This window comes from Phalacrocorax aristotelis, chromosome 16 (assembly GCF_949628215.1).
Source record: "Phalacrocorax aristotelis chromosome 16, bGulAri2.1, whole genome shotgun sequence".
Taxonomy (NCBI): Eukaryota; Metazoa; Chordata; class Aves; order Suliformes; family Phalacrocoracidae; genus Phalacrocorax; species Phalacrocorax aristotelis.
In genome coordinates this window covers 5,909,712-5,924,285 of record NC_134291.1, presented here as the reverse complement: position 1 = coordinate 5,924,285, position 14,574 = coordinate 5,909,712, and the positions used below count along the sequence as shown (strand labels likewise).

Here is a 14,574-nt window from a genome sequence, read left to right as displayed (position 1 = left end):
GCTTTGTACCAGCGGCGAGGGACACGGCTGCTCCCTGGGGGCTTGCAGAGCAAAGAGCTGGGGAGGTGCAAGGTGGGGGTCAGGGCTGTGGCTGTTTCCACGGGGCATTTGGCCTCTTGTCTTTGTGCCTGGACCCACCAGGAAGAAGGAGCATTGTTAGGAGTGCCCAGTGCTTCCTTCCCACGCTGTGAGCTCAGGCCTTTCCTGGGTCAGGGTTAATAGTGATGGGGTTTTCTGAGGGGGTACCAATGCGTGTAATATTACTGACTTCAAAGGATGAAGCTGGGGCCAGCCTGGGGAGCGGCTAGGCCACAGTAGCCATGTTTGTTGTGGGCAAATGGTGGTTGTTTTCCCAAGGCATCAGCCAATTGGAGCACAGAGATCTGCATATCATTTGGGCACCGCAGCCGAGTTGCAGCCGGGTATGGAGCTGTGCAGCTTACAGGATGGAATGACCAGAGAACATGTCGTGCCTGGGCCCTGTGCCTGGGTGCGGGAATTGTAGTGGCATGTGCCATCCCTGGACTGGGCATTTCAAGAGGCAGCAGTGTTCCTGCAAACTGTGTGTACGCCATAAATAAATACATGTATGTATATGTTTGTTGTTACGTTACCATCTCGGAGCAGCTGGGACCCCTGGGTAGCAAGCATCTTTCTAGTGCAGGAAAAAGAAAGGGAAGCAAATGGTGTGGAAATGCATAGCAAATTGGGATGCAATACACAGCAGGGCTCTCCCTGCTGTCTGACCCCCGGCCCCAGGGAGGGGGGCGGTGGGGAATGAATTACTTGGGGAAGGGAGGGCGGGGGGAGATGCAGCATTCGGCAGAGCTGGGATCTTGGCTGAGCCCAGCTGTGCATCGGGCAGCGACTGCATCCACCAGCACAAACTAGTGCTGGGTTTACCAGCAAGGCCAGGCAGGGCTTTGTCTGTTGGGCAAATGTTTGGTGGAAATGTCTTAAGGTGAAAGTGCACAAGGTGTGAGATGCAACGGGGAGGGCTGGGAAAGACTCAGAGGACATTCAAAATTTAACAGCATCTTCTAGATTCCAGGATTTGCTTTGGGAGAGGCTGGGCTGGAGGCTGTTCCTGGGCTGGGGAGCAGGAGGTCAGCAGCCAGTTTAGGCTGTCACAGCTCTGCGTGTCTGTCGATTAAACCCCCTCGCACCCACAGAGGGAAGGGTCTGCCTCTCCCATCAGGCCTGGGACTTCGAAACATCCATCATTCCAGGGCTGTGTTGTCAGAGGGGAGGAAAGGACTGGAAGATTTAAGTGTGTGACATGCAGCTCCAGGGCATCACTTGGAGCAACCCCGCGTGTTCTGGTGCAGCCGGAGCTGTGATGGGTGCTGCGTGCTGGGAAGCGCCCCGCGCCCAGCGGCTGCCAGAGGTGGGTTGTGCTTTCCCAGGGTTGTGCTGCTGAGAGCTTCAGCTTTGCATTATTACCAAGCAGCACCGGAGAAGGGATTTCTCCCTGTGGAAACCACCGAGGCCTTTCATGCTGAGACCCGGCGGGAGTTTATTGCTCCGGCGCAGGTGCCAGGCGAGTGGCCGGTAGCTCCGGGCACCGCGAGTTTTAACAGCAACCGAGATGCTCCTGGACGGGGTTTTACGGTGAGCTGGCCCCCCGCCCCGCCCCGCCGGTGCCGGGCTCTCCCGGTGGGGGGGGGGCGTGGGGCGGTGAGCGCGGCTCGGGAGCCACCGCCCGCCGGCTGCCGGTACTGCACCGGGACACCGGGCGGCGTCGGCTGGAGCGGGAGCAGAGGCCGGTCCCGGCAGATTTTGTCCCACGCGTGTGCGTGGGCGCCCAGGGGAGCAGCGGCTGGGGCAGGGCATGGGGAGAGGGGAGGGAGGGCCACAGGGGGAGGGTCTGGGGGGCAGGATGGAGAAGCAGGGCCAGGGTCCGAGTCGCCTGGTTCCTGCGGTGCTCAGAGACACAGAGTTCAGAGGATGCTCTGGGCTGTAAATACAGTCGGACTAAAGCAGTACCGTGTTCAATGCTTTCTTTTTTCTTTCCCTTGCCGCTGAGTGAAAACAGCTGCTCCAGGGTAGGTCTAATGGCAAGCCATATGATTTCAGGGGCAATGGAAATCTTCCTAGCAGGGATATGGCAGGGTTCAGTTTTCAGCTGGAACGGTATCTATCTCACAAGAGATTTTTCTGACAGAGCCCTGTCTCACTGAAACACTGCCTGTTGAATCAGGAGCTAAATTCCCGTTCACAGCTGAGGCAAAAATCAGCTGTTAGGTAAGGATTCCCGTCAGGAAGTTGGTCACTATAAACTCTGTGTTGCCTGTGTGGGTCTGGGAATGAGACTGGGGCCAGCCCTGTGAGCATCCTGCTCTGTGTCTGCTGCAGTCGACTGTTGGGCACCCTGAGGACCCCGGCACGGGGCCATGCGGAGCCTGGCAGCTTTGGGTTACCAGCTCTGCGGTCTCTGCCTGCTGGGATCTCAGGGATACCAGCTTCACCACAGAGCTGGCTGCCTCTGGCCATAAAACCGGCACAGCTGTGCTGACCTGTGTGGAAAGCCCTGAGATTGCCAGCAGGATTACTGGGAAAGTTGCTATGCACTATTATTATTAATATTATTTTAAATAATATTTGCATGCTGGCCCATGTGGCTCCCCTTTTGGAGCCTCCCCGTTGTTTGCTGCCAGGCTGTTTGTGCAGCGTGCTGCCGGCCTGACCCCCACCCCCAGCCCGGTTTCAAGCCAAACATTTTCTTCCTGTTTTTCTGAGTGGAGCGTGCGTCTCTTGTTTCATCTCGTTGGGTGATGCAGGGAAGGCAGCGCGAGCAAGTCTCTATGGCAACAGATGTTTATCGAGCCCCTGAGATGAGGCACAGGGTTGGGGAGAGGTACTCCAGCATCTGGGATGGGGTCCAGAGCAGCTGCCACGCTGACACCCCACTGGAAGGGCTGGGACCAGGGCTGCGGGATGGGGGGGGTGTCCTGCTCCCTGTCCCCTAAGCCCCAGCCTGGATTAGCAGTGCTGGGCTGTTTTCTGCAGAAAGAAGTTTCGCTTCATATGAGGGCCTTTTGCATCCAGGGTGTATCAGCCCCCCTACAGGGTACCAGACGGGTGGCACAAGCCAGCACAGGCTGTGCATGGCCCTGGGCTTGGGAACCTCAGGGCTGGGTGTTTCCTTTGAGCTGGGAGGTCTTCGCCATGTTGCTGCTGCATCCCCTGTCCCTCCAAAATACATCAAGGATTAATGACGCCCTCCCAGAGCTCCCAGGAGCTTATTCAGGGCCGCAGATGGGTTCAGTCTCATAAGTGCTGCCATAGAATAGCGCAGCTGGGGCCCATCCTGCCTGCGGGGTTTAAGCTTGGGGGTGTGTAGGTGGTATTTCCCATTTTTGTGACAGCCATAGGAGACAGAAAACTTTGGTCAGACAAGTAGAACAGTGCTCAGTGCACCCAGGGCTCTTGAAGAAGGGGCTGGAAACACCAGTTGACTTCGGGATCCCTCCAAGGCTCCCAGGCTGGGTGGCTGCCTTTGCCGGAGCAGAGCCGGTTCTCCCAACACCACTGCCACAGCCAGCCCAGCCCTGCAGCCACCAGAAATGAGCTGGGCCTCACTGTCTCCTCAGTGTGTCAAGGCTGTCCACTCTGTGCCAAGGCCCATCGCCATTTACAGGAGGCTTCTGGCACAATCAGAACTTTGATATGCTTTTAATTGCTTTAGATGCTCAACAGGTATTAACTGTCTCTGGTCTGAACCGAGTTGGAGTTGTTGTGCCTTGAGCAGAAAGGGAAGTTGGGGTAACCTTGTCGAGGTCAGACTGTCCATCGGTTCCAGCTTCCACAGCGGTGCATCCTGGTGCGCACCTGAAAGCTTGGGAGAGGCATCTCTCCCCTGGGACTCAGTCATTCTGGAGGAACGTGGATCGGTAATTTGGGGAGGTTTTTGGGAACTCTACAATTCTCTGAGACTGGGACCGGTTGTCTTCATGAGACGTCCTTTCTCATTTCTCCACGCATTTCTGGTAGAGCTGCCTGGAACTTGGAGGCTGCCAAGACAGGAAAGCACAGCACAGCACTGCTGTTACTTATTTCACGTATATGCAGCCTGTGGCTATCGGCTGGGAGTGCGCCCTGCTGGAAGTGCCAGGAAATTAGATTGAGTATTATTTGTCCTGATGGGTCTCCAGGCACATATGCACAGTGAAGTGAACAAACTTATGTCCTTATTTCTCTTGCAGCCACACTCAGACACACACAGAGCCACAAGGAACGAAGCATTCACCCCTCCTTCGTGATGCTCACACAACTGCTGTCCTGCCTAGACCCGGCCACACACAGAGGCCGGGGAGCAGAGGGACGGTTAGGCAGTGGCAGGCAGGTGCTGGAGAGATGCCCAGTCCTTCTTTCTAGCCCAGCAAATGCCATGGGTGGTGTCAATGCTGACCTGGGCAGTAAAAGTCCCTCTCCTTGAGGTGCAAAGCGCCTGCTGTGCCCTGTGGGGAGCAGCTGGTGGGCAACGTGCAGCACGGGGTTTCACAGATGGACAAAACGTGGAGAGACCAAGAACAAATGGGGCACGTGCCTGCCTGGACAGGAGCACTTCCAGGGGTTTGCAGGGTACCCTTAGACTCAGTTACCTCTGGTGGGGGGTGTTAGTATATTCCTCCCCAGCATCCCAGAACAAGAGCAATTCCCAGCATCACCGGCAGCTTCGTGGCAGGAGGGAGAGGAGCACCTGAACCTGCAACGCCAAGAGGAGTTCAGCATTAGCTCGGTGCCCGGCCCCTGCCCAGGTGAGCAGCACCACCCCCCCATCGCCCCCCCCGGCAGGCTGCGATAGCGGGGAGCTTGTGCGGGGAATTTGGCACACTGCTTCTCCCGGGGTGATGCTTTGCTGGCCTCAGCACTGCGCACATCTCCTGCTGCTGACCGCTAAGGGCTGTGGGAAGCTTTGCTTTCCTGTCGTGGATGTTTATACACCTTTAAAGTGAAACCTCCCCGCTTGCTGAGGCCGGGGCTGTGGGGGCTGCGGGGGACCGCAGCGGACATCAGCATACGGCCGCGGGGCACCGATGGCCGGTCTCCGCCGGTGTCCCGGAGGCACCGGGAGGCGGCGGGAGCGGGAGGGGCGGCAGGCGGCGGCCGCCAGGTGTCGCTGTTCCCGCGGGAATCCCGGCGGAGCGCTCCCGGTGCCGCCGCCGCCGCGGGACTCACGCAGCATGGGCTTCACTGCGTCCAGGGAGCCGTCGTGGGGCTCGGGGGTGATGCCCAGGAGCTTGCAGAGGAGGACGTAGACATTGACGCTTTCGAAGGGTTCGACCACCAGCCCCTGCTTGAAGGCCGGCCCCACGGCACGGAAGATGGTTTTCATGTTCATGGCCTCATTGTCAAAACCGTGTTCCCCTACGTTGAACTGGACCTTGTATCTCTGAAAGGGAGAGAGGATGTGAGTGCCCAAACCCTTCAGCCCCACCAAAGCATGGCCTCTGGGAGGCGGCAGGCATCGAAACAGCAGCGCTGCCAGATCCTGCATGTGGCTCTTACGTGCCATGTTCTGCAGCCACAGGGTTTAACAGTCTGTTTGGTTTCTTTGAGTTTTTGAAGTTGATGTAATAACATTAAACTTTGCAGGAGCAGGAGGGTGCTGCCTAAACACAGCTCTCAAGCAATTAGGCCTTGCAAGTTCCCTCCCTAAATGTCAGCGCATCCAAACTTTGTTGTATTGAGGAGCTTCACGATGGGAAGCTGCCTGCCAGCCTTGACTATGGGCCTTCCCTTAATGCCAGGCTAGGAGAGGATCCTGCAACTGATCTTCTGTGCTCATGCAAGTCCTGCTTCAAGATTTCTAGACCTTTTATTTTCTGAAAATCAGAGAAGGTCTTTACACAAAGAGCTGGAATTTCCATCTGTTTGTATGGGGACCAATCAATAGGAAGGTGTAAAGCTGGGTAGGTACTGGGGTGCCATGAGAAGGACAGGAGGAGAGAGGCAGATCCCCAAAAGGCAGTAAGATATGTCTGTGCATACACCTTACCCCATGGATCACATAGCCTGGATCACTGTACAACAGGAGTGGGGTGATCCGGGGATGGTTGGCATAGTGGAATCTCTTCGGAAAGTCTGCTTTCTTGTACACGTGTAAGTTTGGGTGGGCATTTTTCAGGACTGAGTACACATGCTCTAATTTTCCTTCTTTTGGCACCAGTAGTCCATTTGGTCCATAATCTAAGAGTTCAAACTGGATGTCTTTGAACGAGAAGTTCTGTACTGTCTGGATATGAATCTCATTGGTCTTTATGACAGTCTCCATGCCGTGGTCAGACGTGATGATGAGGCTGAGGTTTGATTCCAGGCCACTTTCCCGGATACGCTGCCTCAAGTAACCGATGGTTCTGTCCACCTGCTTGATCATGTTTTTCCTCTGTGTGGATTCAGGCCCATACTTATGTCCTGCTGAGTCCGGCTCACCAAAGTAGAGGGCGATGAAGTCGAGGTTGTTCACCGTGAACCATTCCATGGTGATGTCAATGTTCTCTCTCCAGTTGGTTTCATTGCTGTAGTTGAACAAGGGGTGCTCCACCAACTTCATATTCACTTCTTCCCCTTGATATTTTGCTCTTCCTCCAGGGAAATAGATAGAACCTGTCTTTAAACCCTGTTAGTGGAGACATTGCATAAACACACCTGAACTCGCTCTGCAGCACCTTTCCATCAGTCAGTGCAATACCTACTAATGTGGTTAGTTCATTTGCCCCCCTAGTATCTACCTCTGCCTCTAATGAGGTTTTCTTGCTCATTGCCAATTAAAAGTGATTAATTGAAAGCATTGCCCTTCCCAGAACTCCTGTGCGTTGGTTTTCTCACTGTGTTAGTAACACTAGTTATAACTTTGGAACCAGTGACCCATTTGTACCTTGCCTGAACCCTCCGGCTCTTGACCATCAAGACGTTAAGGTGTGTTTTACTCCAATCATATAAGCACTCACCCTGAAGTCAATGGGGCCAATTTGGCAGGTAAACACAAGCAAAGGTAGGTGTCTTGTGCCAGGTCTCAGGTCCTGTCTCAAAGCCAGATTCAAAGCCTACTGGGATCTAGAGAAGCCTTGCTGCAGCCCCCAGCAAAGAGGGGAGCAGCCCAACGGCCCTGGGTGTGGCTGCGGAAACGGGGTTTGTGCCTTGAAGTGTGTGAAACCCCTGGGCTCATGACGCTCCCTAAGGAGCCGACTGACATTTCTTTAACAGGAAGAAGATAACCTGTTTCATTAATGTCTTAATAAAGCTGAAATGCATCTATTATTTTTTGCTATTTTTAATAGAATGATCATAATTATTCCTGCCAGTGTCTGGGGATTTCATTTTTTTGCTGGTCTAATTAGCCTGTCGTTTGCAGCGAGGATGTTAGCTCATGGCCACTAGAGATCGTGGCTTGCCTGTAGCTTTTACTACATGATTGCAGGCAGGATCCGTCTGTGCAGGGTCTGTGCATGAGAGGAGGCTGCTGCACTTGCCTGTCTCTGAGCGGTGATCCAGATGGGCAGGCTGCCGTTGTCCCACCAGCTGTCCACGCCTTGCGTCATGTGGTAGGGCAATTTCTGACCTGTGCTGGTGTTGAACCACATGTTGTGAATGACTCCGTGGTTCTCCAGGTATCTCCCTGTCAGGAGAGATGGAGGAAGCGGAGGTGAGCCAGGCTGCGGCTGGAGGGGGGGTGTCTCACCCCTGCGTGGGGCAGTGGGCTGGGTCCAGGTCAGCGAGGAGCTTCTGAGCCTCTCGTATCCTGTCCCAGTTCCATTTTTGCCTCGTGCAAAGTGGGGCTCCCAGGGCAAGGACTGAACTGACATGCTGGGGGGATGCCTGCTCCTCACACGAGTGGGTTGATCCCAAGCAGGTCTCACCCAGACCCCGAGCCGGGGCACCCTCATCCCTGGAGGTGCTGATGCTGCCTGCAAGCGCTCCTGCCCTTCTCGAAGCAGGCAGGGTTCACCGTTACCCTGCATTTAACTAATTGCTTTGGTGTTTTGCTTTCTCTGTTGTTCACAACTAGTGAGGTCAGCATGCAGCAGAAATTCCCATTAGAAATGAAAGACTTGCTCTTCGTACTATTACATTTCATGTTATTTTTATTATTCTGGTCCTGAAGACTGCACAGTTACTGCTGCACAATAACCCCATCCTGCCCTGTATTGACAATGCCTCCCTGCCTTTTCTTATCTGCAGATTTCATTAGCATGTTCCACTCTTTTATGCCAAGGTTATTAATGAAAATCTTAAATAAGATTGGCTTCAAGATCGATTCTTCAGGAATTCCCCTGTTGCCCTCCCTCCAGCTTGACAATCTCCTCTCAGCATCACCTGCTGTCCTCTTCCCTGTAGCCTGTAACTTCCCCACATGAAAGATTTTGTACTAGTCTTCATCTTCTCCATCTTAACTAATGATTTCCCGTGTGGCACTGTATCAAATACATTACTAAAGTCCAGAAAGATTAAATTTAGTGCATCTCCCTTGTCTAAAAAATAATTTGTCTTATCAGAGAAGGCTATCGGGTTGGTCTGGTGCTATTTACCTTTGACAAATACAGGTTCAGTTCTATCCCTTTCTGCAGCTGTTGCCTTGTCTCTTGCTGACTGGGGAATCTGGATTAGGAGAATATCGTATGGAATATTATTTTGTGTTTGTGCCTTTGTAATTATATTTGTGTGTTTGCAGTGTTGTAGCATGTGTTGTACTCAGATATGTACACAGATTAGAGGCAATTGCTATTCGGCACCTATATAATATAAATAATGCAGGTATGCTAATAAAAACAAAGGGAGGACACTGTAGTGAGAGACTAATTTGTGCCAGAGCTTAGCATTAGTGATTAAAGTAAATGAAGCCTTTGGCTGCATGAACTGTACTTTAATCTTTGTTTTGTGACTCCGGTAGATAGAGAAGTAAACTTTAACTACAGGCTATCCTGTAACAAAAGAGAAGGAAATGTCTCGAGACAGAGACAAAAAGGGTGCCTGGAGGCTGCGAGAGCAAACCAGGAGAAGAGAAGATGCCAGACTCTGCGAACAGGGTTGGGTGAGCAGAAGTGCCATCAGGAAATCAGGCGACCTATAGAGACTATAAATCCAGTAACAACCGACAGGCACCCAGCTCGCGCTGCAGAACACATGCATTAGGAATAAAAATATACAAAACAGTTGATAAGCAGAACTTAGGGATGAGCCCTGTTGGGATGGCCTCCATGTAATTCCTACCATGATCTAGGTGGTGGCTACATAATTCTTACCACATCTGGTGCTCTTTACCTTTGATAAATACAGGTTCAGTTCTATTGCCTTCTGCAACTATTGCCTTGTCTCTCACTGTGTTTCCAAAATACAGCTATTCTAAAGCTTTGCATGCTGCTGAGGCTGGATGGCTGCTTGACTTAGTTTTCTTTACTGATGCATAAGCCTTAAACTCACCTTTCCCCAGCCTGCACCCTGTTCTGCTGCGCCTGGCTCAGGGCAGCGAGGACTCACCAGTCAGCAGTGTGAAGTGGCATGGGCTGGTGATGGTGATAAAGGCAGGAGTCATGTACCGTGCCTTCACCCCCTCCGCGGCCATAGCATCGAGGTTGGGGGTGTCCACATCCTGGTCATAGTTCCACCGAAAGCCATCAAAGGACACAAGGAGGACTTTGCTGCGGTCGGATACCGGCTGCACGGGGATACATCTTGCTAAAGAGAGGGTAGCAAAGAAGAACCCCAGTGAAGTGAACATCTTCATGCCCTTGGGCTGGAATAGCCCAGACATCCAGACAGCTCACATTAATACATGCAGGATGGGACTAAGTTCAGTTTTTATCTAATCTTGCAATTGGTGATCAGGTGCATCGCTTCAGCGAGCATTTCATATCAGAATGAGCCTCTCTACTGTCTAGTTGAAGTAGATTAGCTTGGATTTCCTTCTGCGTCAAACACAAAATCTGCTTCCTCCATCAGTGGTGTTGGGTGCTATCAGTACTTGAGAACAGGAAGAATTGCTCGTATAGCAGGAGGCTGCCTTCTGCAGGCAGCCTGTGCAAAACCTGCCTCCCCACCACCCTGTGCCCCAGCCACCGTCCTTCACACCATGCTGGCTGCCTGCAGCCCGTTGCTGTGTCCTTTCCACGCTCCCAGCATTTGGTGCCCTGCTCTTTGGTCAGCAGTTCAGCTTCAAAAGGCAATTCACCCCCCTCCCAGGGCCACTCATCCACCTTGAGAGAGGTGCTCAGAGGCTCAGAAACTAGTCTGGATTTACCCAAGGTCCCTGAGCATGATTTTGTGGAGCTACATGCTGGGGAAAGAGGCTGTGCCCTGGATCCTGGCCATGCCAGCAACCCCTGGAGATGCTCCAGAGGGTGAGCCTGGCGTTGAAGCCCCTGTGCCCCATCATCCCAGCTCCTGCTGCTTGGGCTCTGCTGCTTGCCACGGGTGCCCTTCATCCACTCGTGCGCTGCTGAGCTTTGCCATATCAGCATCCATTTTATCGGTATCTGCTGGTTTTATGACTTCTCTGGGGTTTAATCATTACTAATGACTCATTTCTCAGCAAAACTGAGATTAAGTCTTTTCTAGACCTATGTAACAGAGGTTGCCTTGGTCCCCCAGGGTCTGAACTCTCAGCCTTTGTGTCTTTGCTGATCTCCCTCTGCTCAGGTTCCAAATTTATTTCTTGGTGCTTTGCTTCCTAATTGTCCAGCCATCCCCCTCCCTTGCCAAGCAGAGCTGTCTCCACTGGTTCCTCCAGCCCTGACTGGGGTCATTCCTTGGCATTTATTCCCCAAGGGTGAGCTGGGCAGATGAGCCTCACGCGCATGCCATGGTTCGTCTTTCCTGGCCCATGACAGTCTCTTTGCAGACCTGAGCACCCCTGAGTATTCCTGTCTGGACTGATTCCTCAGGGTGCATCAACGTCTCAGTTGCCTCTTCCCCCGTGCTTGTGTTTCCCAGTTGTGACATGGGACAATCGTGCAAGGACATCATGAGAGGTTTGAGCGATCCTACCAGGGACCTCACGGCTGACACAAGCCAGGAGCACAGCCTTGGGCACTTGGTTTGCATACAGGGGAAACAAGCCCAAGCTGCAGTGGGATGGAGCCCGCTCTGAGCCCTGAGCTGACCTCTCCTCCTGCTAATGGAGGTCATGGGGTGGGGGCTGGTCTTACAGCAGCCCAAGGGGAAATCCCTCTGCAAGGAGCAGGGCTCACAGCCTGCTGGGGAGGAGGTGTGCGGTCTGCCGGGAGCAGAGCTCTGCTGAGCGCTGCGAAGCTGGAAGCTGCTGGTGTCACCAGTGTGTCTGCATGCCCTGGGTTTGTCCAGGCTGAAGTGGAGTGGTTGTTCTGCTGGGGTCCTGTCTGTCTGTTCCAGTAGCTGCTGTGTGTCTTGGGAGTGGAGAGCACTGGGAGAGGAGTTACTGTCTGGGCAATCCGCTCTGCCAGTCCCAGCACTGCTGTTCACTCAAGGAACTATTTTCATACCAGCATTTGCTGCCCTGGATCTGATACTGTCCTTTCAGCAAGGACAGAGGGGCCTGCCAGGCACTGAGGGTTTAAAGGGCTCATATGATAAAGATATTATCGCTTACCAAGCTCACATGAAGTCTTAAATATTCAGTGTGTTGTTCTGAGGTGGGTCAATAAGTCCCCATGCCATTGCTAATAGCACAGGGGAAGGCCCCGATAAGTTATCATGTTCATCAGCTCTGTGGGAGGGAAGAGACTAGAGAGAAGGAAGAACTGCTCTAATCTCAGAGGAATATTTAATGACAGGAGTGTCTCAAGGCACATTTTGATATTCGGTATCTGAAGAGCATGAGGCACAGATAAAGAACACCACCTTTGACCACCCTGCTTGGAGACACTGTCAATCTCCAGTTAAAAAGGCTGATGCAATTGATCTTGCAGCAGCAGCACCCCAGGCACTTATCCTGTGAGCAGATGTGCCCGAGGGGCTGTGGCTGCTGTGGGGCCACTGTGTCCCTGCTTGGCACCCTCCAGATCAGGGGCCCTTTGCTGGCAGCACTGACCCTGCAGCCTTGGAAGCACTCACGAGAACATACAATGAGCTATGCTCTGATGGCAAAAGTCATTAGTCCCAACATCTAATTGGGGAAGATGGTCCCTGCAAAGGCATGTTGGGCTGAGACTGTCTTTCCCACACTTGTGTACCAATTTTCTCAGTGAAGACAGGTGAAGGGGCTAGAAAATAGAAATCACGAGCACAGAGAAGTCATCTGCCAGTCGAACAGCCCAGTTTGAAACATGGTGCTCCGGTGCCCAGCCTGTCAACAGCCTTTGCAAAAAGTGACCTGCTGAGCACCCCTTGTGCAAGACTGCAGCTTTCCTGCAGCGTGCAAGTGCACACAGGTGGCACTGGGCAGCTGCCAGGTGTCTGTGCTGGGAGAGCAGTTTGGTAAGGCAGGCAGGTGGTTTTCCTTCTTTATTTTTTTATTTTTAAATGGAAAATCAAATTGCAAATTTCTCAGGGGTGCCATTTGAATTTCAGTCAGGAGTGCCACACTTTTTCCCACAAAAGTGGTTGCTTGGCTCCACAGGGCATGTGTCTACAGGGATCGGTTACCAGCACAGCCCTGGTGATGGGAGTGATGAGCTGGACAATGCCTGGGCAGGGGTCCACAGGTGAGGCTGGCTGGCTGGAGGGAGGGGGGCTGGGGGACACTTTATAAAAGCCCTCCATGCCCTTAAGAGCTCTTTTGGTGCTGCTCTGCCTGAGCACAGAGGGAAGAAGCGCTGGGAAGTGGAAGGATAGCAGAGCCCCAGGTCTGAGCCACCTCAGGAGAGTAGGGTACGTGTGGAGTCTCTGGGTGGGTGGGTGGCTGCTTCTCCTGGAGAAAGGCTGAGCTGCAGCCTTCCCTGCTCCCCAGGGAGAGCCCCCTCCCAGGCGCTTGCTGGGGTGTTGGAGGGCAGGATCGCTGCAGGCTGGAAATGGTGCACTTGGACACTAACATAGAGGATGAGTTGATGGAAAGCAAGTAGGTGTTTTTCTTTTGTTCACCTCGGTGTCCTGCCTGGAGTAGCTCTGCTCTGTAGATCAACTGCACTGTCCCAATGGTTAAGGCATTGCATATGCATCCCATCGGGAAGAGGGCAAAGGAAGGGAAAAGGGGAGAAGGAGGGTGGCCAGGAGGGTGAGGAGAGACTTTAACAAAGCAGCTGGAGGTGCTTTTGTTTGCTCTTTACACTAAGCTGGCTGCCTTCATCAGTCTGGTGCAGCTCAGATAAGGGGTAAATGTCTGCAGTGCTCCTTTTGGCTCCCAGCACAAGATTGCCTGAGTACCAAGGGCTTAGATAAGCTCATCAGTGTCAGTAAAACGTCTAATGTTAGGACCTTGTGGTTAAAGTTGTAGTGCTGCCCTGGTAAGCAAAACCAGAAGGAGCTCTGCAGCTGAGTGGGGCTGGAGGGACATGGAGCTACTGAGTGTTGCTGGAGGTGTGGGGTCTGTGGCAGCTGCTGGGGACTGGATGCACCTGGGACAGTTGGGTGGAGTTGATGGGTGTGGAGCAGACCCTGTTTTGTTCCCTGTAGGGAGCGGCTGAGGGCAGCTCCTGGAGAGGAGGCTGTTCCCAGACAGAGCAGACACCTGCTTTTGCTTGCACCTGGGGGAGTTACTGCTGTCTGTGGGTGTTCAAGCTGCTTTATCCTAGGCATGGCCAAGGAACTGGGATGCAGGTGAAGAAAGTGCTGGTAATGGCCTCAAAATCAGGAGCAGAGCAGCAGTGACGGTATGTTGCATGAAATCAAAAGCCAGGAGCAGTCCTGGACTTGGCCTGGGCCCTGAGGCAGATGGAGGGAGGAAGGTGCTCCAGCCAAACAGCTTGTAAAGGCTGGGAAAGAGGCAAGCAGATTGGAAAGGAGGCTTTGGTTGCTGCAGGGGAGGTCCTCAGGCAGAGCCTGGGTGCCTGTGCTGGGAGGCAGGAGTTTGGGTCTTACCCCTGTGGAACTGTTGGCCTGGTGCTCCTGAGAGCCCCAGGGCTATGGGGAGCTGGTGTGGAAGCTGTGGCCTGCGGTGTGACTACAGGCCTGACCACAGAGCTGGACCCACTTGCTAGTGGGCTGAAAGAGCGTGGTGGTGGCTGCGGGGATCCCCCAAATTGCACCACTCCCCGAGCCTGTGCAGCAAAAGGCTGGGAAGAACCTGGCTTCGGCCGCAGCGCCGTGGCGCTCGGCGTTGCGCCCTGCGGCCGGAGCCCTGCCCGGAGCGGGCACGGAGAGCTGCGGGTGGGGGGGGCCGTTCCGGGGACCCCTGCGGAGGGACCCCCCCGCCCAGCACCGAGCAGCGCGGCCGTGCGCCGGGCCCGGCCGCCAGGTGGCGCTGTTCAGCCGCCGGAGGGGGCGGGGGTCCGGGGTTGGGGGGTCCCCCGGGAGGGTGGGGGGGCAGCAGCGGCGGGCCCGGCGCTAGCCCGGGGCGGGGGGGCGCTGGCCCGGTGTCCCCCTCGGGAGCACCTGTGACGGGCAAGTGTGCGGTGGGAGAGCATGGGGGGACCCTCCCTGTAATGTGTGTGTGCGTGTCCCCATCTGGGTGTTTGCCTGGTTTTCTGTTCTCAGCCGGGACGGGAAATGTGCCACCCGCTC

General features: G+C 54.1%; 2 protein-coding genes across 8 annotated transcripts in view; one reads left to right on the top strand and one right to left on the bottom strand.

Moving 5' to 3' along the window:
- Positions 1 to 14,574, top strand: part of RBFOX3 (RNA binding fox-1 homolog 3) — a 191,045-nt gene that overhangs the window by 4,164 nt on the left and 172,307 nt on the right. The gene's annotated exons all lie outside the window — the stretch shown is intronic.
- On the bottom strand, positions 4,620 to 9,741 carry ENPP7 (ectonucleotide pyrophosphatase/phosphodiesterase 7). The gene is made up of 5 exons (XM_075111135.1): positions 9,481 to 9,741; positions 7,476 to 7,621; positions 6,002 to 6,622; positions 5,182 to 5,395; positions 4,620 to 4,708 (listed from the first exon to the last, which is right to left on the bottom strand). The coding sequence occupies exons 1-5, from the start codon at positions 9,725 to 9,727 to the stop codon at positions 4,620 to 4,622; spliced, it is 1,317 nt and encodes a 438-aa protein (XP_074967236.1). The 5' UTR covers positions 9,728 to 9,741.

Coding starts and splice junctions, on each gene's coding strand:
- ENPP7 (XM_075111135.1), bottom strand. CDS start 9,727: ATGAAGATGTTCACTTCACTGGGGTTCTTCTTTGCTACCCTCTCTTTA. Junction 5,396..6,001: donor CAGGCTATGTGATCCATGGG/GTAAGGTGTATG, acceptor TCTCCCTTTCAG/AGATACAAGGTCCAGTTCAA. Junction 4,709..5,181: donor CGCAGTGAAGCCCATGCTGC/GTGAGTCCCGCG, acceptor TTGGCGTTGCAG/GTTCAGGTGCTCCTCTCCCT.